This window comes from Nicotiana sylvestris, chromosome 8 (genome assembly GCF_000393655.2).
Source record: "Nicotiana sylvestris chromosome 8, ASM39365v2, whole genome shotgun sequence".
NCBI lineage: Eukaryota > Viridiplantae > Streptophyta > Magnoliopsida > Solanales > Solanaceae > Nicotiana > Nicotiana sylvestris.
Window position 1 is genome coordinate 96,026,950 of NC_091064.1, and position 24,450 is coordinate 96,051,399.

The 24,450-nt window shown below is 42.6% G+C and overlaps 1 protein-coding gene across 1 annotated transcript; it reads right to left on the reverse strand.

The window, feature by feature from the left end:
• Positions 1 to 1,673: 1,673 nt before the first annotated feature.
• Positions 1,674 to 2,195, reverse strand: LOC138875413 (uncharacterized). Its single transcript, XM_070154239.1, has one exon. It carries the CDS (start codon positions 2,193 to 2,195, stop codon positions 1,674 to 1,676), a length of 522 nt encoding a protein of 173 aa, XP_070010340.1.
• Between the last annotated feature and the right edge of the window lie 22,255 nt (positions 2,196 to 24,450).

A 24,450-nucleotide genomic window follows, 5' to 3' on the forward strand; every position in this document is an offset into this window, starting at 1 on the left:
ATATACTTTTGGCTGTGAGATATTTGGCTTCTAAGGCTCTATTGAAGGCTTGTCATTCCCAGGTTTACTTTGGGCCTGATTTAGGCTCTCTATAGTATAGTTTCTTTTACTTATGTAATTCATTTGATCCTGGTATGTAATAATATTATTTGTAAATAGATATTGGGGTGATTAGTAAAAGGGGAGGGTTCCTATAAAATGTTTGTGGGAAAACTGGGTAGATACCATGCTTTAGGTTGATACATAGTAGTAATCATGCTCTTTGTTTATATGTATATTTGCAATAGAAATCCTTCTTCGAATTTATGTCAGGATAGAAATCATGATTTAGGCCTACATGCTATGTTATTTACATCAAACATGTCACAAGTGTATAATATTTGCATTAAAAAATCTGCCTTATGACACTCATATTCATATTTTGCATATTAGAAACATGTTTGTTTACCATGAAAATGGTAAAAACAATTAAATTTGTAAATGGGATTCTAAAAAAATGTGATTAAGGTAGGACCTTATCTCTCAAGAATTATCTCTTCCCTCCCTCTAGTTTTGTTCAGAAAATATGTTAAAATAAGGGGTTGGGGTGTTTTATTGAAGAAGGGGTCGGGTTTAAAATTCAGAAAAATAGGAGCCCGAGTTAGGTATGCGATCGCACTTTGCGATCGTAGAGTGGAAATGCAGGCCGCAGAATGGACCGCAAAAGTGCTCCCAAAATCTAAACACACTGCCTGGGTATGTGGCTGAAATGCGGTCCGCATACCCATTATGCGGTCGCATAGTGCATCGCAGAACTGCCCCTCACAAAATCCCAAGGGAAATATGCGACGACTATGCGGTCAGCATATCCGTTTTGCGATCGCATATTGGAACGAATATTTAACCTCCAATTCGACCAACACACTGACTCACTTTGTGGCGATTATGCGGTCCGCATACCTATTTTGCGACCGCATTCTAGACCGCAGAATTGCATTTCCTTGAAAACAATATTTCTTGATTTTTTTATAACATAGATCAGTACCAAAAGGGTCCGAACCGCAACTCGCTTAATTTTAGACATTCCTAACATATATTCGGGATTTGGCACCACGAGCTACCCGATTTTGAGTACAAGTTTTCACGGGGCCTTACATCCTCCCCCACTTAAAATCATTCGTCCTCGAATGAGGATTTTGGAAATCAGTTGGTTTTGAAAACATGATATGCAAACTCCCAATTTTTTAAAAGAAAAATTTTTTTGCTAGAGTTTCCTTTGTAATTAGACTTATCTACCTGTCAGAGAGCCCCCAAAACATCATTTCCAAGCACCATTAAGCTATCCCTATTATCCCTACAACTGATATACAATTTATTACCTCAACACCTGCACATAATTTGGTCACTTCAATGAGTTTCATACAGTTCAACCACTCCAATACACTATACGTATTCCAATTAATAATTACCAATCTACACTGCCTTTAATCATTCACTTATCACATGAGTTCTTACAAAAATTTCGTTTACCAAAAAGGGGCTTGCTCATGACTCAAATAATCACAACACATACAATTCCTGCACAACTTGAGGAGTTACAATAGTAAAGCATTTAGGGGAAAATATGGGGTGTCTTTGCACCAGATTGAACACAACATCAGTTTACTTAGAGACAAGAGTTTGCACGATCACTACTAGACTTGTTCAAATAGATAGGGATAATTTTCTTTCATTTCACTTTCCGCTTCCCAAGTTGCTTCCTCGACTTGTTGACTTTGCCATAGCACTTTAACTGAAGCAACTTCCTTGTTTCTCAATTTGCGGGCTTGCCTATCAAGAATAGCGACCGGAATTTCTTCATATGATAAGTTTTCATTGACCTCGATAGCCTCGATTGGAATGATGGTGGATGGGTCTCCAACCACTTTCTTTAACATAGACACATGGAACACCGGGTGCACTAATGACATTTCACGGGGCAATTCCAGTCTATAGGCCACATGTCCTATCCTTTGAGTGACCCGATACGACCCGACATATCTAGGACTCAACTTCCCTTTCTTCCCAAATCGCATGACTCCCTTCATAGGAGATACCCTCAATAACACACAATCATCTACTTGGAATTCCAATTTTCTTTGACGAATGTCCGCATAAGATTTCTGGCGACTCTGAGCAGCTTTCAGCCTTTCCTGAATGATTTTAACTTTTTCCATAGCCTGGTGCACGAGATCTGGCCCTAACAATTCTGCTTCACTCACTTCGAACCATCCAATCGGAGACCTAATCTCCTCCCGTACAATGCCTCAAATGGGGCCATCTGAATGCTAACATGAAAGCTGTTATTGTAAGCAAATTCTATAAGTGGCAAGTGATCATCCCAATTACCTTTGAAATCCAAGACACAAGCCCATAACATATCTTCAAGCGTCTGCATAGTCCGCTCTGCTTGACCATCATTCTGCGGATGGAAAGCCGTGATGAGATTCACCTGATTACCAAAACCTTGCTGAAATTTCTTTCAAAAATTAGCTGTGAACTGGGCCCCTTGATATGAGATAATAGAAAGTGGAGTGCCATGAAGCCTTACTATTTCCTTGATATACAATTGAGCATATTGTTTCGCAGTATCCGTGGACTTGACTGGCAAGAAGTGAGCTGATTTGGTGAGTCGATCCACTATTACCCAAATTGAGTCGAACTTGCGCTGAGTGCGAGGTAACCCTACCACGAAATCCATGTTGATTATCTCCCATTTCCACATTGGTATTTCCATAAGCTGAGTTAACCCACCGGGCCGCTGGTGCTCAACTTTTACTTGCTGATAATTCGGACATTTAGATATGAAGTCCTCCACACCCCTCTTCATACCGTTCCACCAATAAATTTCCGTGAGATCACCGTACATTTTTTTAGAACCTGGGTGCACAGAATACCTGGAATTATGAGCTTTCGCCATTACCCTCCACCGAAGATTATCTACATCTGGAAAACATAGCCTACCTTGACATTGTAATACACCATCCTCACCACCGAGTGAAAATGTCGAAGTCTTGTTATTCAAAACTGCCTCCTTCATCTATGCTAATGCTGGATCAATGAGCTGCTTTGCCTTGACTTCCGCTACCAGTGATGATTCTGCTCCATTACGCACCATAACCTTCCCCTCATCTGAGGTTGAAATACGAACCCCCAGACTGGCCAATTGATAAACCTCCCGAGCCAAAGGCCTCTGATCCGCTCCCAAATGAGCCAAACTACCCATGGACTTCCGACTGAGAGCGTCGGCCACCACATTCGCCTTCCCTAGATGGTATAAAATATCCATATCATAATCCTTGATCAATTCAAACCACCGCCGCTGCCTTAAATTCAACTCCTTCTGCTTGAACAAATATTGGAGACTCTTGTGGTCCGAGAACACATCCACATGGACGACATAAAGAAAATTCCGCCATATTTTCAAGGAAAATACAACTGCCGCAAGCTCCAAATCATGCGTCGGATAATTTTTCTCGTGATTCTTGAGTTGCCTTGAAGCATACACTATAACCTTCCGATGTGCATCAACACACACCCCAAACCGACCCTGGAGGCATCGCAATAAACCACAAATCCTTTCGTGCCTTCCAGCAAGGTCAATATCGGTGCCGAGGTCAATATCGACTTCAATTCCTGAAAACTTTTCTCACAAGCGTCGGACCATTGGAACTTAACTACTTTCTACGTCAACTTAGTCAAAGGGGAGGCGAGGGTAGAGAATCCCTCCACAAACCTCCGATAATACCCCGCTAAACCCAAGAATCTATGGATCTCCGTCGGGGTCGTGGGTCTAGGCCAATATTTTACTACTGCAATCTTCTGGGGATCCACCTGAATCCCTTCACTGGAAACAACATGGCCTAGAAAGGTAACAGACTCCAACCAAAATTCACATTTTAAAAATTTATCATACAACTGGTGCTGATAAAAGGTCTGCAGAACTGCCCTGAGGTGATTGGCATAATCCTCTCGGCTCCGCGAATAAACAAGGATGTCATCAATGAAAACAATCACAAAGAAGTCTAGAAATGTCTTGAAGAGCCGATTCATAAGATCCATGAAAGCTGTCGGGGCGTTGGTTAGCCCAAAAGACATGAACAAGAATTCAAAGTGACCATAGCGAGTACTGAAAGCGGTCATAGGAATATCCTGTTCTCTGATCTTCAATTGGTGATACCCCGACCGTAGATCAATTTTGGAAAAGAACCTCGCACCTTGCAATTGGTCGAACAAATCATCTATCCGAGGCAAAGGATATTTATTCTTGATGGTGACCTTGTTAAGCTGCCGATAATCAATACACATCCAGAGCAACCCATCCTTCTTTCAGACAAAAAGAATCGGGGCACCCCACGGCGACACACTTGGCTGTATGAACCCCTTTTCTAATAAATCCTTTAGTTGTTCCTTTAACTCCCTTAACTCCGCTGGCGCCATTCTATATGGTGGAATAGATATCGGCCACGTATCTGGCAATACATCAATCCCAAAATCAACCTCCCTATCTGGCGGGATCCCTGGAAGCTCGTCTGGAAACACTTCAACAAACTCATTCACGACTGGTACGGACTCAGGGACAGGCACTTCTGAAGTGGTGTCCGCCACCCGGACCAAATGGTAGATACACTCTTCCTAATCATCATCGAAGCCTTAAGGTAGGAAATAAACCTATCTTTCGGCACCACACCATTTACCTTCCACTTAATAACAGGCTCATTAGGGAACTCAAGCCTCATGACTCTCGTTCGGCAGTCAAGTTTAGCAAAGCACGAATAAAGCCAGTCCATTCCCATAATCACATATAAATCCACCATTTCAAGCTCAATAAGATCGGCCTTGGTAGCACGACCACACACCATGACAACACAATTCCTATAAACTCGCGTGGCTGTAATAGAATTACCAACCAGAGTCGATACAGAGAATGGCTCATGAAGTTGTTCGGGTTCTACCCCAAAACTTGAAGCAATTAATGGGGTGACATAAGAAAAAGAGGACCCCGATCAATAAGAGCATAACAATCAATGGCCTAAACAGACAAGATAACTGTAGCAACATCTGGGGAGGCCTTTGCACTCTGGCGACCACTCAAGGCGTAAAACCAGCTGGGTACACCTCTACTACGAGCTCCACCCCTAACTACACTGTGCCCTGCTAGGGCTGGAGGACGCACAGATGATGTGGCGGCTGAAGAACCGGATGACTGAGCAAATCCCCTACCCATGCCCTGACTGGGTGCACGACAGTCCCGTTGGATATGACCTCTTACCCCGCATCTATAACACACCAGAATATCAAAATAACAAGTCTCGGAATGGAACCTCCCACACTTGGGGCATGAAGCCCTCCTCTGCTGCTGTGATCTACCTCCTGGACGACCGGAATGATGGGGTCTCCTACTGTCTGAACCTGATCTCAAGTGACTACTCTGCTGATGCACAGATGGCGGTGCGCTTGCTGAGGACTGGGCATATGACTGGGATGGCCTCGATGGCCCTCTCCCCGGAACTGGTCTCCCTGAGTGACCCGCTGATTGGGCCCTGCTGCTACTCTCCCTTTTTGCCCATATTTTCAACTTCCTAGCCTCTGTGGCCTGAGCGAACCCCACAATATTCCCATAATTCATATCTGAGTGTAAGGCCGCTGTAGCAGCCTCATTCACCACCAAAGGACTAAGACCCTGAACTAATCGCCGAACTCGAGCATCCATGGTCGACACTAATTGAGGAGCATACTTGGACAACCTCACAAACTCCATGTGGTACTCCCAAACACTCATACTGCCCTGCTTGAGGACCTCAAACTCTGTGGCACGGGCCGCCATTGTCTCGGCAGGCAAGAAGTAGTTCATGAATGCATCTACAAACTCATCCCATCTTGCCGGAGGTCTTCCCTCCCCACGGGAATCCTCCCACATCTCGAACCATGAATATGCTGCTCCCCTCAACCTGTATGAAGCCAACTCAACACCTTCCATCTCTGTAGCCTTCATCACTCGAAGGGTCTTATACATTTCATTAAGGAAATCCTGCGGATCGGCCTTTGGGTCTGTGCCCGTGAACTCTGGAGGGGCCAACTGCAGAAACTTGTTGACTCTGGAGCTGGCGGAATCTCCTTGTCCGCTGGGGGGCGCAGGGGCATCATGAGATCTCTGGGCCTGAGCGGCCACTAACTGGGTCAATATATGGATGTATCCTCTAAGGTCCCCATCAGAAACCCCGTGACTGGAAGCTGGAATTGCATCATGATCAGGAATATTAGCGGGAGGGATGGTAGCACCCTCTGCTGTAGCTGGAACAGGAATACTTGGATCTGGAATAGATGGGCTAAGCATATTCAAGACCGGGGAGTAAATCTCACCCACGACATCAGCTACATGATTCACAACCACACTTGGGGTGGCATTGGCCCCGAGGCCGAGTCTAGCTCTCTTCTTAGGTGCCATTACTGAAAATTTGGAACAGAGCACGAGTTAGATGTAAATACTTCCACTTTTCACTTCACCACACGATATAGAGTAACAAAAAATAAGGTAATTTCCTAAATGCCCATGTAGCCTCCAACTTATATATGTGGTCGACAACACACCGGTAAGAAAGACTCTACTAGACACGGCTCCGAGACATCCTAAGACATTTTAAAACCTTAGGCTATGATACCAAGTTTGTCACGCCCCAAAAACCGGGGGGCGCAACCGGCGCTCGACCGGGTAGCCCCCAGCCAAGCTGACCTGGGTGCCTTTCCTATTCCACGTGATACCCTGTGTTTCCATTACCCATTAATCAAGTGAAATAGCCATTTATAAATTTAAACACATTCTTACGAGAATTACATAACATACATAGTTACTTAGCGTGGTTTACAAGTTATACTGCGCAAAATACATAAGTACATAAGCCACATTTCCTGTCTACGGAGCCTCTAGAGATACAAAAAAGTGTTACAATACTTTCCAGTAACAAGGCTCCGGCTATACCTTATTAAATACCAAAATACAATTTTCGGGAGGATAAGCGGCATGAGCCACGCAGGGCCCCGAGAGGAAAGGGGCTCACCAATTCAGCTGACGGGAGGTGAAGAAGTGCTACTATCGGTGGGCTGGAGTACCTATTATGGAACCACCTACAATCATAACACGAATGTAGCGCCCCCGGCAAAAGGGGCGTTAGTACATTTGAATTGTACTAGTATGTATGAACAAACATTACCCCAAGTAAAATCAAGAAATACACAGATAACAAACAGTAATAGAATCAACAATCAAATGCACATGAAAGGAACAACCAAAGCCAAACAAACTCCACAATCTCTCATTTTCCCCTTTAAACATTATTTCATCACATCAATGATTTCACAACTTTCACATATTTTTATTTCAATAGTGATTTCAATCACTTTTCCACCCTTATTACCTCGGCCACCCTTATCACCACAACCCACACCTTATAACTTCGTGTTGCGGGGCGCAACCCGATCCCACCGGACAATCACATTTCACACGTCAACAACAACAATTCACAAAGAATTTTCATAACCGTCAATACCATTTCCATAATATGCAACAGCCCGTATACAACTTAAGTCACAACGATAATTTCCCTCGATAAGTCACGTATGATATTACCACAGTTGTTTCAATTGCATCAATTATGATTTCTTTCCATCATTTGTTACACAGCTCTTACCACATAAACACATTCACACACACACTTCGTTTGTTGCCATTTACTTACACCATTATATCGGGAGACTTAACCAGCAACATTCAAGGCATATTAATCACAAAAATTAGCAAATAGTCCACATAAGTAACACATACCAATTACTCGTACACCAAACAAGGTGACTTTACAAAGGTTAAAGTTAGCAATACATACCTGGAGTCGAATTCCCCCCCCCCCTTTTTTTCTTCTATATCCAATTCACCAACAACCTAGTACCGTCAATCTAGTTTACAAGTTAAAACATATAACTTAGAATTGAAGTTTACAAACTCAGACCAAACTTACTTAGGTTATCAACCCCTCTTTTGCAAATCTTTAGTTCTACCCAATTCCTCTTACTAGATTCTAGGTTTTAAAGGACATGCATGTGTATCTCAACTTCCATTTTCAAGAATTAACGTATGAGAATCCCCCTTTATGTTTAAATATGAAAACAATGAAAAAGGGTTGGGGATTTTACCTGCAACAACGGAGATAAAGACAACTACTTGAAATTCCCCTACCCGAGTGACTTTGAAGAATCAAATTGATGAAGGTAGGACTTTATCTCTCAAGAATTCTCTCTTCCCTCTCTCTAGTTTTGTTCAGAAAATATGTTAAAATAAGGGGTTGGGGTGTTTTATTGAAGAAGGGGTCGGGTTTAAAATTTTAAAAAAATAGGAGCCCGAGTTAGGTATGCGATCGCACTTTGCGATCGCATAGTGGAAATGCGGTCCGCAGAATGGACCGCAAAAGTGCTCCCAAAATCTGAACACACTGCCTGGGTATGTGGCAAAAATGCGGTCCGCATACCCATTATGCGGTCGCATAGTGCACCGCAGAACTGCCCCTCACAAAATCCCAATGGAAATATGCGACGACTATGCGGTCCACATATATGTTATGCGATCACATATTGGACCGCTTATTTAACCTCCAATTCGAACAACACACTGACTCACTTTGCGGCGATTATGCGGTCCGCATATCTGTTATGCGACCGCATTTTAGACCGCAGAATTGCATTTCCTTGAAAATAGTATTTCTTGACTTTTTATAACATAGATCAGTACCAAAAGGGTCCGAATCGCGGCTCGCTTAATTTTACACATTCCTAACATATGTTCGGGACTTGGCACCACAAGCTACCCGGTTTTGAGTACAAGTTTTCACGGGGCCTTACATTTCGAGGTAGAGCACTGCCTCTAGATTTGAGATAATGCGGACAATTCCTCGAGTCTTGTCCTCTCGTCGAAGGATGCTTTCGGGATCGGGTATCACCATATCAATTTGCATCGAGGCTGTAGGTTTCTCGGGGCTTCTTCATTTCTTCAGGCGCAAAAAGTGTTGGTGCACGCCCTTGCTTTAATCTCTTAGTTTTACCATAGTCATGGCAACTACCTCGGGGCTGGCTCGATAGGGAGTAGGGAGTGATACTCCCGGTGCTCAGGAGCCGCGGGAGTTCGCTCTGAAGACGGTGTCTTTGATAAGAGGGGAACATCTGGAGATGGTGAGAAAATACTATGGATGGTGCGAGGGGATGGCGTGCAGTGCTTCCCCTAGATGAGAGTATTACGGACTCTACCGATGGATTCTTGGCAGTATATCTACATTCTTTTTGCGTTTGGTCCCCTTGATAGGGTTGTGCTTGATTTTTGCTTGAAGTATCGAGTTACTTTGGTGCAGATACATCCGTCATTTTGGCAGGTGGTGTTGATGATAAGGTTCTTTGCGGAGAAGGCTGGGCTTGAATTCATGCTTAACCATCTTGTCAAGTTATACCGGCCCTTTCATCATCAGGGTCTGCTAACCCTAAGGTGTCGTTCGTCCACACCTTTTGTAGTTGACGATGAAGAGGATGGGGGTGGAGAGTGGGCCGATTGGTTTATCCGGGTCTGAACGGTCGATATTATCCCCATGGAGCTTTTTCTATTTCCCGAAGGGTGGAATTATGCACGTGAGTGGAGCGTATAGTGGTTTTTCACATTTTGCCAATAGAGAAAATTAGTTGAGTAATAACGTTGTCTCCGTTGTTGCAACAACTTCATGGGTGCTGGGTGAAGCCCTTGACCTGCCTAGCTAGGTCTGGAGGCTGGCAACCCATTGGTCCTGCGATGAGCGTCGGCGACGAGCTGTATTCCATGCCAAATGGGGCGCAAAATACCAAGGAATGTGTGCACGCTGCCTTTGTCTTGGCCTTCGTATATTTTGGGTAACATTTTCCCCTTTCATTTATACTGGATTTGCCTTTTGCAGATATCGAGCGGTTCCTTGGGATGAGGCAGTGCTCTTCCGAAGAGGGGAAGGAATTATCAGCCTTCGAGCTAAGGGATGATGGAAATAAGAGGGATCGGCATCTGCGGTGTGATGGAGCTTTTAGTGGTGCTGATTGGGACCACATTTCTGAGGAGAGGTCATCGTCCGAGTCTGTTGCTCTCGGAGTTCCTGATTTTCGGTTGGCGGTTCCTTTGAGTGAACATAATGTGCTCGAGGTCGGTTCTTCTAAGGCCGAAGAGGCAGGATCAATAGGAGTGTGCTCCGACTTCGAATAAGTCCATCGGCTTCACTTTGTGGTGAGCTTAGGCGCAATCCCTCTGTATCTCGTGTCCTCCTTCCCTTATTGAACTTTCCTTGTGTAGGCATGTGACAGGCTTATGTCTGAGATGTTCCGTCAAGGGGACAACCTTCAGAAAATTCTAGATGAGGGTGAGTCCCTTAAGCTCTTTAGCAAGGAGAATGAAGTTGAGTTGCTTCATTGGCAATATGAGGCGTACTGGAGCTCAAATTGTGAGAGCTATTTGACAGAGCAGGTAACTTTCTGCAACTCTTTCTTTGCTCCCCTTGGACCTTAAGGTTAACCCCCCTTCTTCTTATATTAGCTGCAAAAAAGGACGGAGGCCTTGGAGTACCTCAATGGCGACGTTGACAACGTCAGAACTATCTGTGGTGAGCTAAGGGCTCAGGTGCAAGCTCAAGCTTTAGAGGAGGTAGGTGCCTCATACAAGGTCCCCGCCTTCGAAGTCCAACTCCGCTTGGCTCGTGATAATGCAAAAGTTCAAGAGGATATGATCGGGAAACTTGAGTCTGATCTCTCGAAGATTAGGGCTGAAATAATTGATGCCCGGGCTGAAGCGGGGATAAGCCGAACTAAGGCTGATCAGGAAATGGCGATTCATATGGAAGATGCTGTTGACGCTTAAGTCAAGTTAAAGCAAGCCCTCGATAGGAATAAGAGGATCAAGGAATATGTTTGTTGCAGATCCCGAAGAGAAGTACTCGAGGAGATTGGTGGGAGGGGCTTCATTCTCTTAGAAGAATTGGCTCGAGCAGGGGCAGACGAGCGCTATGCTCGGTCACTTTTAGATGACGATGCAAAGAGCAAACACGGCAAGTTGTAGCCCTTTGGAGCGGAGCGTATATTTTGCCATTTTGTCACTTTGTTTTTGATATATGTAGAGCATGTCTGTAGATGGAGAGTGCGTTTTTTTGCATATGTAATATAAGAGGAAACTTGAAGCTTTACTTCTTCTGCATCTTTCTTCAGTTATTACTTTTGACCTGGCAGGTTGGTTTCGATGTTTTGCGGGATCCTCATAGATTTGGAACTGATCGGATAGGCCCTAGGGCTCTTAAGTGCGATCCTTGATGTGAGCAGGTGTTGGGGACTCCATTCTTTGTCCAGGTGTTTACGCTTATTCTCCGATTCAGACTTCTACTCAAGCCTTCTTGTCCTTAAATCATCTATGCCTGTGTGGGCAGGTAGTAATTGTTCCCATTTCTTGCCCTTGGGAATTTGCTGTTTAGACTAATTTGGGTCCAGTCTCCGAGTTGCGTTGCGATTCGAGCTTTAATTGACCTCAAGTTCTTTCCTACATGCATGGGCAGATGGCGGTGGCCTTTTGCGCTTCGGGTCGAAGTGACCTTACAGGTTGGCGGCCCGGAGGTTCACTGATAGTGGCATTTATGCCGTGCCCTTAGGCATATTGTAGTTTAACCATTTCAGGTCCAGTCTTTGAGTCACGTTGCGATTCGAGCTTTAATTGACCCTTAAGTTCTTTACTACCTACGTAGGCGGATGGCGATGGCCTTTTGTGCTTTAGATCGAAGTAACCTTATAGGTGGATGGCTCGGAGGCTCATTGATAGTGGCATTTATGCGTGCCCTTAGGAATATTGTATTTTAACCATTACGGGTCCAGTATCTGAGTCGCTTTGCAACCCGAGCTTTAATTGACCCTTAAGTATTTTTCAGACCGGCGATAGTGCCTCTTCCACTGTTTCGATCGTTGAGACCTTTCCATATATGGCCCGCAGGCTTGCATAGTGAACTGTTTTGGATCCGGTCTCCGAATTGGGTTACGATTCGACCTCATTTTAATCCTCAAGTTGTCTATTTTTTAGCGGGCGACAATGGCTCTTACGTTGTTTGTTCGTAGAGACCTTTTAATATGTGGCAATGAGGCTTGCTTAGCTGGCCACAATGGCTCTTATGCTTTTTTTGCATGTGGGCTTTTTGTAGGCTTTGTTTTCTGCTCGTTAAGGTCTTTTTGAAAGATTTTTTCCTGACCCGTCTTCGGTTCCGGAGAACCTCAATTTCTAGTCGTTATCGGTGATGTTTGAGCACCTCGGAAGGTTCATAGCTCGTAGGCTGAGTAGGTCGAAGCCTTGTGATTTGGAGCTGACATGGTTGAAGCTTGTTTTTGCCTATTGAGGGAAGCTTGTTTTAACCGGTTCTTTCCAAAGTATATTCGAAGTAGTGGCCTGCGATTTTTGTTTGGCGACGGTCGGGCATCACCGAGTCGCATTACTTTGGCTATATCAACCGTTTTGACCGTAGTCATATGTGTTTGCCCGTAGCCATTTTTGATTCCGAGTGATAGTTTAGGCGTCTACACCAAGGGTATGCCCTTTCGAGATTCTTACAAATGCGACGTATAGCATGAACTTCGAAATTTTCATGCCTGTTGAGGTCTTACATTTTGTCATGCTTGTTGAGGTCTTACGGCTTTTATGGAATAGATTTGGTTACGCCGAGTCTGCCCGCTATGGGTCTTACAGTTTCGGGTTTTCCAGCGTATGGCGATTGGCGATGATCGGCAGTCTTCGAGTCATCGAATTTGTTTAAGCGTGAAGACCGCTTTTCGTGAGATTGGAGTTGCCTTGTAGGCTTTATGAGCCCGGAGTTCCAACCCTGGTGTCGTGCAAGTGTTGAATTGCTGAAGCTAAGTCTCTGAGTATCTTGGGACGCATTTGGTGGAGAGGCCCCTGTCGGGGGTATACTTGAGATTTCTTTGTTTGGAGAATAAGATTCTGAAAAGATATCTTTTTATTGCTTGATGCAGACATATATTATTTCATTATCGTGAGTTCGACCCGCACGGGCGCGGCTTCTCAAACTATTCGATCTGGTACATAGTTCTCGATTGGGGTTTAGTCTGCCAATTCCCGATCTTCCCGAGGGGATGGTGCCCTTAGAAACAGATCATCGCTCGTCGTTGGACTGTAGAAGAAGGCATGTGACCGTATCGGGTCCTCCTATGGGGGTATGTGGCTCCGCTAATAATCTTGCTGGCAAGGCCTCTTTGGGGCAGTATCCCAACTGAGGTCTAGGGGTCTCCGGGTAGAGTTAGAACCTCCGAAAATCCTGGCCAACTATCTGCATATAGGTTAGTGAAAAAATAACAAGGGAATAAAGCAGTTCTTCCTCACCGCGTGACGCGTAGGCGACATTTTGAGATTCGGTATGTTTCTACCCTTCCGAAGTATGAGCCCCGATACAACTATCCACTATGTCTTATTAGGTTTGTCCGAAGATGTGGTTTACTTACCCTTTTATCCTTTCGAGTGTGGGAGCATTGGTGTCAGCGATGCGTCATATGGTGAACACTTTCCTCTTGTTGTGTATTGCTTTCTGTCGACTTATTTTAGTTCTTCCCTTTGCGAGGGGTTCCATGATTTTGGCAACACAGGGTCGACGTTGTCTCTAGGTAATGTACTGGAGGTCGTCTGAATAAGAGGTCCGTGCTTTGGATAGGCCCACGTGGAAGCACCCCCCATTTACATTTGATGACTCTTAATATCTTACATGTGTATCACACTTAGGGAATTAAGTTGTTTATGGGTTTTATTTAGTGGTAGTGGACTTACACTTAGTCTACAGTGTTTAACGACATATTGGCATCTTCTAATAAATATGACAATGTAATTCCTAGTGTGGGGAGTGTTCAAAGAATTGCTATGTGGGTCTTCTTATATGTAACAAAGTTTCTATTTGTAGCATTTGATTTATGCAATAAAAGGTTCTGATTAGATGTTGTTGAGTAAATGCTATTGAATTATTTATCCAAAATCTAGACAAATTGCATATCGTGTGCTTGGAAGTGGGGGTTACCTTTGTCATAAGTGCTGGCTTACCTCGGAAGATTGTATGTGCTCAAAATGTATTTCATGTCCTCTTTGGCATCAAGTACGGTTTTGGTTGTATATGTATCCAAAGGATTTGTTGCGACAAAATAACCCAGGGAAGTTGTTGTGGCAAGTATTTGGCATTCAAGCTGCTACTTTGTTCCTCTATGGAATAGCTAAACATGAGGAAATGACGTGGGATGCATTGAAGCATGCAGGACTTCATTTTATTTTAATTTGTTTGGTAATTTAATATTCTAGTAGGATGAAGCAACTAGAGAGCTTGTCCAGACATAATTCCTTGAAGTTGTTAGAAAAGTCCTCGTAACTACCACATGATTGCAAAAAAATGGGTGCTTATGTTTTATATGAAAAAGGTTGCTTACTACAGAATTTTGGAGTAGACCTCTTGTTGTTGTTGGTAAAATGATACACAAAAGACAGGGTGTTAGAGCGATTGTTAAGAGAATCGGTCCAGGTATGTTAAGGCTATCCCTTCTTTCTTTTGGCATGATCCATACGATACGAACGAAATGTGCAAATGCACAAATTCCATAAATGACTCTATTCATGGAAGTATTAGAGATATCTATGTTCTTGAATTTCCATGTGTCATAATATTTTACCATCTGTTCATGTGTCTCAGAAAATATGAAAGTTGAAAAAAAAGAGTTTACTTTATGATATTGCTCAAAGACAAAATGGTCTTATGAAATCCTGAAAGATTTTATTAACGTACATTTCATGCATTCCATACATGTGCATTGACCCATGAATAGATGGCGTTATATACACATATATATATAGGTAAATATATGTATATGGGATATGGGAAAAGATTACGACATTATATACGCACCACCACCTGTTCAGCTGGTATATGATGATGATGTTGCCCACAATGGCTGAAATATGATTCAAACGGTGTTATATACATATATATATATATATGTTTGTATATATATGTATATGGGATATAGGAAAGCTGATGGAGTTATATACGCACCACCACCTGATCAGCTAGTATATGTTGATGATTTTGCCCACAGTGGCCGATATGATATGATAGGATGCCCTCAGAGGCTGATGATGTTATGAGACATGCACCTATGCACGACATGACATTCATACACATATGCATGACCCTAAAAGTAATTTATGATTTACAAAGTTATTCAAACTTACAGGTTGAGTCATGTACTCTATATTTCTTCTATAGCTCTTATGTATTTATTTATGTGCCTTACATACTCGGTACATTATTCGTACTGACTTCCATTTTTCCTGGGGACGCTGCGTTTCATGCCTGCAGGTCCCGGTAGACAGGTCGAGAGCCCTCAAAGTGGGCTATCAGCTCAACAAAAGATATTTGTGCGCTCCATTTGCTTGGGAGTTCCTCGTTTGGTTAGTATGATGTAGACGTGTATTGTTTGGTATGGAGGGACTATGTCCCGACCTTAATGACATTTATATACTTTTAGAGGCTTGTAGACATATGTCGTGTACGTGAAAGATTGTACGGCCTTGTCGGCCTAAGTTTTGAGTTTATAAATAATCACGTAGACCTATTAGGCATGTATGTCACGTGTATATGATGATGTAATAAGAAAGATACGTTGCATTGGTACTCGGTTGAGTAAGTTACCAGGTGCCCGTCACGACCCATCGGTTTGGGTCGTGACAAAAGTGGTATCAGAGCAGTTCTTTCCTAGGGATATCTACAAGTCGTGTCTAGTAGAGTCTTGTTTATGGGTGTGTTGTGCACCACACTTATAAGTAGGAGGATACAGGGCATTTAGGATTGTCCCTTTTTCTTCTTACTCTAGATCGTGTGGTAGAGCTAACTTATAAGAATTCAAACTATGAAAGTCTATTTCATTCGTAATAAGACGATATCTACATCCATAAAGAAGGTTGGAAAGAGAGATAGTTGAGAAAGAGTTGAGTCAGAGGAATCGGATTTTTCTATGATGCCTACAATAAGTAAATGTGAGGTCTTTAGCAGATCATGGGTGTATTAAAAGGTGTAAGCTTCCTGATAAGAAGCCTTAAGGAAAGAATGCCTACCAATCATTATGGTGAAAGACAATAAGAGATTAACAATATAAATACAAGTTTCAACAAGCAAAAGAAGCAAGATGAAGAAGGATACGAGGCACCCAGTTAATGAAGGTTAACAATGTTTATAATTCATAAAGAGGAACATAAGCTTTTTGAGTTATATTCAACAGTAACAGAGGTATATACAATTGGACGCACCAATCCAGATATGCCCTATGGGGGTTAACAGAAGTATTATAAGAAGATATGATGGATGAATTGTTTGTGTCAGTTGACATTTCCGAAGGATATTACAAATGTGTTAATGAATATATTTATAAGACACCCAGATGGTACACTCTAAAATAGTGCAGCCAGATATGAGTACTACAATGACATGCACTATAAGCCTTGAGGAGATATATATTAACCTAGTGTGGCTCGCGTCCCTAGTAAAGCGAGAACGCTAAGAAACTTGAAGAGCCACTGGATGGAGCAAAGGGAAGCTGAAAGCAAAAGAATGTCTTGTTCGAGTTTTCAGAATAAAGTGGTAAGCATAAATGTTAGTAGGAAATAAGAAATGAGTTAAAAAGCATTATGAGTAAGATGTGGTACATGGATTACAACGGTCGATCAAAAGATGACAATATTACAAAATCTATAGTCAAGTAAGGGAAGAGATGATGTGTGACAGGCCTTAGAACAACAAAAGAGTATAGGCCATACAATCATGTCCTCATTTTGAGAAATAAGTTCTCAACTCTAGCGCGATTACCAAGAGGAAAAGTTAGACCCCAAAGTAATAGAAATTAGTATGGGCTGGTGAATAAGATAAACTAAATAAGAATTAGGGACTGAGTGATTTGGTAATAGTCAGCATCATGAGAATTTCATATCGCATTCTGGCAATAATAGGACGAACAATAAAAGAAGGTTCATGAGAAATTCAGAGGATGGTCATTCAGGAAGACGCTTTCCTAAAGCAAGCAATGTTAGCAAAGTTCAGCTTAAGGGACTGTATGTACCCGTTACATTAAGTGTCACCCTCGCGAGTAAGGGGATTTGTCATACTTGGTATAAAAGGAATGCCGCAAGGCGAGTAAGGGTCGTTGATGATGTGAAAGGATATCAAAGATGAAGAGGAAAAACATCTGTAGGGAGGTCGTCATAGCTCCAAGTCTTAATACTCCCCTAAAGGGGGGAATATGGAGTAATAAATGAAGAATGCGGTAAAAACAAAAAAAGGAATGAGATTACACATATTCAGCTCCTACGTATATTCTACAATTCAAAATATTATGCAAACACGATGTCAATGAGAGGAAGTAAAGGTCCCTGCCCGAGATGTTATTGATAGAAAAGGAGTTAGTGTGCGACATAGGTTAAGACAAAGGAAATAACCCAAGAAAGATTTCGCGGAATATTGACATGAGAATGGGCTAACGAATAGTTAGTAGTTGATTTAGGAAGAGCCTAGTCACGATTAGACAAGAAGTTACAGACAAATCAGTAGATCATGCAAGATAAATTTAGTAAACCCCAACATGGAGAATCCAGCCCCGCAGTTATGACATTGTAATACTTGAGATATATTCACATAGGAGTTGGAGAAGTTAAAAAGGTACTTTATGAGTGTTACGTAAATAAAAGAGAGTGCCACTAGGAAGACAGTCAAAATATCAGTCCAGAAGCAACCACACAAGCACAAGGGCGTAGCGATAAGTAACTACGGATAAGTATAGGCAAGGAAGGATAGTAGAAGGTCCGTCAAATCTACGATATAATAAGCTCGTATCTGTACAAGAGTTAGAGGATCCTCCGTATGTACTATAGTGAAGGACTAGCTTAGGAAATGAAGAAGAAGGCTTCAACCTAAGCACATTAACCTAATGAAGAAAGAGTCATGTAAAAGTAGTATCACAACAAAAATTTCATGCCCTCCAAAAGAAAGTGGCACCTACCGTAGCTAATGAACGGGGAGAAAGATCGAAGGTAATATTCGATACTATATGAGTTGCACAAAAATTTTGGCATGTGTGGGAACTAGGATGAGTTAAGTATGCACGCAACAAGGGGCAAAAAGACCGGGAAAAGTAATTGTATACGTTTTAAGAGAGCTGGGATGGAACGAAAGGAATTATTCGATCAATGATCCAGAGTTAGTACATTATGGACACACTCAAGATTTTGGAGCATTATATTTGTTGGCAATCATACAGCCATAAAAGACTCCAGTATAAGTTAATGAGAAGAATTGAGCCCAGGGCATAGACAAATGATTAAATTGTTAGAAGATTGTATCATGGATATTCCATAATGCCTATGAAAGTCTAAGGTAATAACTGATACCATGAGCCACAAATCGGAAGGTAGCTTAATCCTACATAAAGGCTGATCGGAAGGAAGAGGAAGCTAAAGAATCACATCACCCAAGTAAATCAAGAGTCTGATTATTGGACCTAAAAAAATTATAGAAGTTATGATTAAGAACATAGCAGAATAACTCTTAATATTATAGGTGGAAGAGAGATAGCACAACAACTATGTTCTATAACGGCTCTACGATAAAGCTAGTTGTAAGGGTACCGGTTTCATAAAAAGTTAGTATGAAGCTCTCACGAGAATGTATAAAAAGGTGCATGTATTATAATAGAAGTTCAAAACATGGATGTGAATTACATCTATATGGAGGGAAGGTCATGAAAGGGATAGAAGATGTGATGTGAGGCTTTAAGGAAAGTAAGGTAAAGGTGAACAATGAACGAGACACTCAGAAGCAGAAGGTTGAGAACATTCCATACTTGGGATAGAAGGTTAGAAGCGCGAGAATTCAGTATCGAGGAATGATAACAGTGGCGTCAGTTGCATACCTTCCAGCCTATGGTCTAGGTATCGAAAAGCCTGATTATGAGATTAAAGAATAGTTAGAGACGATGAGATGTCTCGCTTGACATTCTAGAACAACAAGGAAATTTAAGAAAGTTGAAGGAAGATTATGAGTAGTATAAATAGATATGTATAGGTCGCAAGCTAAAGTATTGTAAAGCGACAAGGTTTTAGGAAGACAAGAATAAGGATAAGAAAGGGAAGTGAGGAGGTGACGAGAATGGATTAGTCCTTAGGATCAGGACCATGAAAACAAGGGAGCTAATGGCTTCTCTATGTTATAGTAAGCTTAGTAAAGCCTGGATGGACTTAAAGGAGTTACTCTTCATAAGTAGCATTTAGAAGTGATGGATGTTGCCCTAATAGTAGAATAAGGGTGTAATTGTGATAGATAAAAAATGACGTTTGGGCCTTCGATTGAGTAATGATCTGACGAAGAAAAGAAAGGGATCTCATGAATTGGACATGATTAAAATATCCACGCAAGGTGAATTACATTTGGATGCTGTGATATACGGTTATGAAAGCATGGTATCCCCCAGGTGGATCAGTCTAATCATTTCAAATGTTCCCCGATGAAACGTGAACCCTAGCACAGAGTTACATAAAAGGTTATGTTATGAGGGGTAGATTATAGATCAATATTGAGGTGAATCAACAATGGATGGATAAAAGTTATAAAGAATGAGATGAGAGTAGGCCGTCATTCTTAAGATGGACAGTAATGTGGAAGTATTAAAGGACATAAATTTATACGTATTGGATAAGTAACGAAAGTAACCTGGAATTCGGTAGCAGACCTCAGTAACGAGAAATCGAGGTAAGAGCTATGGTATAATATGATCTATCTTGATGCAGTAAAGTCATACGGATGGATAAATTAATTTATGAAAAAAAGGTAAAAAAATATTCGTAAGTTCAACAAAGTACCGAGTGAAGGACTTCAGTACACCTATAGATGCCCAGAGGGGCATCCTATTAATACTTGTATATATTTACAAAGTAACGCCTAGAGATTAGCTAAATGACGGAGGAAAAATTAGAGGAGAGTCACATAGGCATACTTACAAGGTCAGTATCGTAGAGGTTGCATGATGAAAGGTAGCAACAGTTACGAGATTGGAAGGATTTCTACTACAAGTTGTGGTGTGAGAAGGAGGCCTAAGGGAGGAATGCCCTAGACTTTGGACTTATTCACAGAACAATCGCCTAGATGGCAAGGAAAGTTTTAAAGTATTCGGAATATATAAGTTATAAAAATGATAAGTGCATCAGTGAACATTCGAGGACGAATGTTCCAAAGGGGGGAATAATACTACGCCCTACAGTATTACGTCGATATTATGCTCTGCAGTAATATATTATGATTGATATTACATTGTGTGCGAAAAGAATCAAAGGACTTAATTTCTCGATATCAAGACATTCTGGAAGAGTGCCTCGAGACCCCGAGGGCGTGGAACCACGACCAAATCCCCTCTCTGGGGGCTCGTCGAGGCCCGACTCAAGGAAGACTGAGATCGAAGCTAGGACAGAGGGGGAAGCTCCCAAGGGACACGGCTAAGTCTGACAAGGCCGGCCTATCAAGAGCTTATACTGAGGCGTTGCGTCAAGCCATCCCATCTCCAAACTTTATAATTAATGCCCATGTACTAGTAGCCAGGTTTCCCTCCTATATAACCGTAACTCGCACTACCTTATAGGAGGCTGATGTTGCTCCATTTCTCCATAAGATCAATAATATCTCTCTCTCTCTCTCTTTTCTCTCTAATTTGCTCGTTCTCACTAGCCCAAGGCCGCTTTAATATTCATCGTTATCTTCCTTGTTCTTCATCTTATCTCTCGGTATTGGCCATAAATAGCTTTATTTAATCATATCTTAACTATTATTCCCTTCTCGATCATCCCCGATAGCTCAAACTCAACATGAACATCGACCCTGAGGTCCCCCATCGACCAGTCCTGCATTCGGGTAATAGGCCCCTCGGTTTGTTTACTGCCTCATTTTAGCTTGCATTTCATTGTTAACCTTCACATTCTTAGCATCAACTGCTCCAAAAACTAGCTTGAGAATAGATCACGTAGTTTTAGAATCCCATTTACAAATTTAATTGTTGTTACCATTTTCACAGTAAATAGTTTGCCGCCCACCGTGGGGCTAAAAATAATAGTGATTATTTTCTTCCTGGTTTCATTGCATAAACACACATTATCTTTCACAATTTTTCTTGTCCAAGACCCTTTGATTTCATGTCAAAATGTCTGGCTCGATAAACAGAGTCGAGAACGACAACCTTGAAAACCACGGGGAAAATGGCATGGTTGTCCCGGCCACTGAAGCACCACCACAGAATCCGGATAACGCACTCGGACCGATTATAGTAGATGCGGATTCACAAGATGCACAACAAGTCGATGAAACTTCTCACATCAACAGGAGCACACGACACAGCGACCGACAGGAAGCTCAAAAAACCCGGCCCGGGAAGAACAGGACGTTAGTCTTCATGTTATTTTGAAATGTTGCAGGCACAACAACTAGCGATTGCCCAGTTGAAAATCCATCTGAAGACTCCCAGCACAGTGACACCAGAAATAGCTCCCGCCGCCGAATGAGTATCCAAGAGATCAAGCAACAACGGATCGATAACAAGCCCTGCCATAGCGAATATGCTTGGGGATCTCTCCAAGACGATCGAGTCAGGTTCGTGAAAGTTCATACAACAGTGGTCCCCAGAGGAAGCGGTCCCGAAACCTGTTTCACGAAAATCCAAAACGTCAGAACTCCCTAAAGACGACGGGACCTCAGATCCTGATGAGCGCACCACTTACACGTGCGCGGGAAAAGGCAGCGACCTTCAAGATGATGTGTTCGAGCCCGTCTCGTTGAAGAAGTTCAAGGAAACACTCTCAAAAGGAACCAAGATGTGGCGCCGCAGCCTTGTGCTTGACCTCACAAACTCACTTACCGTACTAGCAGATTCCTCCGCATAGGCACACGCCGATGCCATCAAAGCAGTAACGGGAGATCCCGACACATCTGAGACCGAACAAAGAGAGAATGAAATGCCACAGGAAATCGCGCCTCATTCCCAAAAATAAAGAACGTATGAGATCACCCCCGGTTTCAGATGACTGGGTGACATAAGCCTTCTCCCGAAGCCTAAATGAACCGTGCCCGATGACTTTAGGACATTTCAAATGAAGCTTGGTCAGATACCCAACCGATATCTGGTCGGGTGCCCGTACCCTGCACAAGCCACAAATCAGGGTCGTGGATGACCATCTGGAAGCCTCCACGGGCTGTATGTACCCAAGTAGGCTCCCGGCAAAGAGATTAATGCCAAACAGGTGGAGGTACCACCCGTACGCTGCGGATGGGAGGAACACCACAAGATGTAACCTACCTCGCAATGATCGGGAAATAGCTCGAGGACAACATCCTCGAGGAATCTTCAGTAGAACTAGGTTCGACGAGGCATGGCCGGCAGGGGCACCCCGTCCAACAGAATATGATTTCAGCATTGATATACAAAACATCGTGATCGCCATAAGTGAAACTAGGGATGCCGAACGACTCAGGCCTACTCGGCCAAGACCCCTTCAAAGAAACCACAGCCTGGCGCAGGAATCTCAGGGCGCACATGGCCACGGGGTCAAATCGCCACTCAATAAAAATTGACACCGAGTACTGCCGAGCGATCAGGCTTGAATCCAGCCCTAAGGGAGGAAGGCAACCAGGAAGAACGAAGCAAACAAGCCGCAGCGTATTACCACGACAGTGGAGGAATGGCGACACCCCTCCAAGGACTCATAAAATGGTAAGTAAAAATGTTCGTTGCCAAGGAAGAACGGGTCCAGGGATATACTCCAGAGGACACCCTTACATCCAGAAAAAAGGACACCAAGACTTTGCCTCGGCCTCACACTGGCGCATTGGTAACCCTTTCCCTCATTTGATCTATTCCAAATGAAACATGTGTTCATTAATATAGGTGGTTCGATCCAGCATACCAATGATGTCGGACCAAAGTCAATGGGTTTGTTCGGACTAACAAACCAAATCACTCCCGCACCCCGCACCTTTGACGGATTCCAAATGACGATCACCATAACAAACATGAAGACCGTTCTCTTGATACAGCCTGTCTAAGCTCGAGCTGGGACGTTGGGCTCTGTACCATCAAATAAGGTGAAAGGTATGGACGTCTTAGTCAAATGTCCACGGGCACACTGCCCGAAGACAGCGTCGGCCCTATTTTGCCAAAAGGATGAAATCCCACGCAAAGGGCGGAATTTAAATAAGTCGACACGGAACAATACGCGACGAGGTGAAATTCCCCACAATATGGAGCATCGCCGGAATCAATGCCTCCACCCTCGGAAGGATCAAAGGGTAAACCAATCACATCTTCGGCCAAGCCTGATTAAACACAGAGAGGGCAGGAATGTACCAAATCCCGAAACGTCGCCTACACATCCCGCGGTGAGGAATAACTGCTTCACTCCTTTATTTTTTGTTCACTAACCTATATGCAGACAACCGCCTGGGCCATTCGAAGGTTCTAACTCCACATGAAGATCCCAAAGCCTTAACAGGTCCTGCCGCATTTTTTCCTCAATCAGACTTCCGCCCCAAAGAGGGTCTCGCCAGCAAGATTATTAGTGGAGCAATGTACCCCCAGAGGAGGATCCGGCAAGATCACAGGCTTTCTCTTGCAGACAAATGACGAGCGACAATCTTCTTTTTAGGGCACCATCCCCTCGAAAGGACTGGGAAACGCCAGACTAAGTTTCAATAATGAATTATGTACCGGATCGAATGGTCCGAGGAGCCGCGGCCGTGCAGGCCGAGCTCACGACAATGAAACAATGAGTGGTTACGCCAAGCAATAAAAGGATATCTTTTCAGCATCTTATTCTCAAAACAAGGAAATCACAGTGTATTCTCTGTGTTGATACCCAATTTTTTCCTGTATATTTTCAATGTGCAATATACTTTCAAAATAGTATATGTGTACATATATAAGTGTGTCCAAATGTTTAATAATTTTTTCCTTAATTTTTAAAGATTTTAAACCAATTTATTTCCCTATTTTATCCATAAAAACACAATAATAATGCCCAAAGTTATCATTTTTGTATTTAATTTATTGGATTCTCATATTTATGCTAAAATATAGCTAAGATATTTTTTTCCATATTTTTACAAATTTATTTAGTACTTTTAAAGCTAAATTGCATATAATTGCAATATTAGCCTCTTTTGGATTTAATTACGTTTATATCTATAAAAATTAAGTCCAGTATTTTAATTTGATAATTATATACTATTAGCCATTTTAGTACCTTTAATTTATTTTCGAAAATTATTTTACTATTTTTTATAAATCAAT

Coding starts and splice junctions, on each gene's coding strand:
- LOC138875413 (XM_070154239.1), bottom strand. CDS start 2,195: ATGGAAAAAGTTAAAATCATTCAGGAAAGGCTGAAAGCTGCTCAGAGT.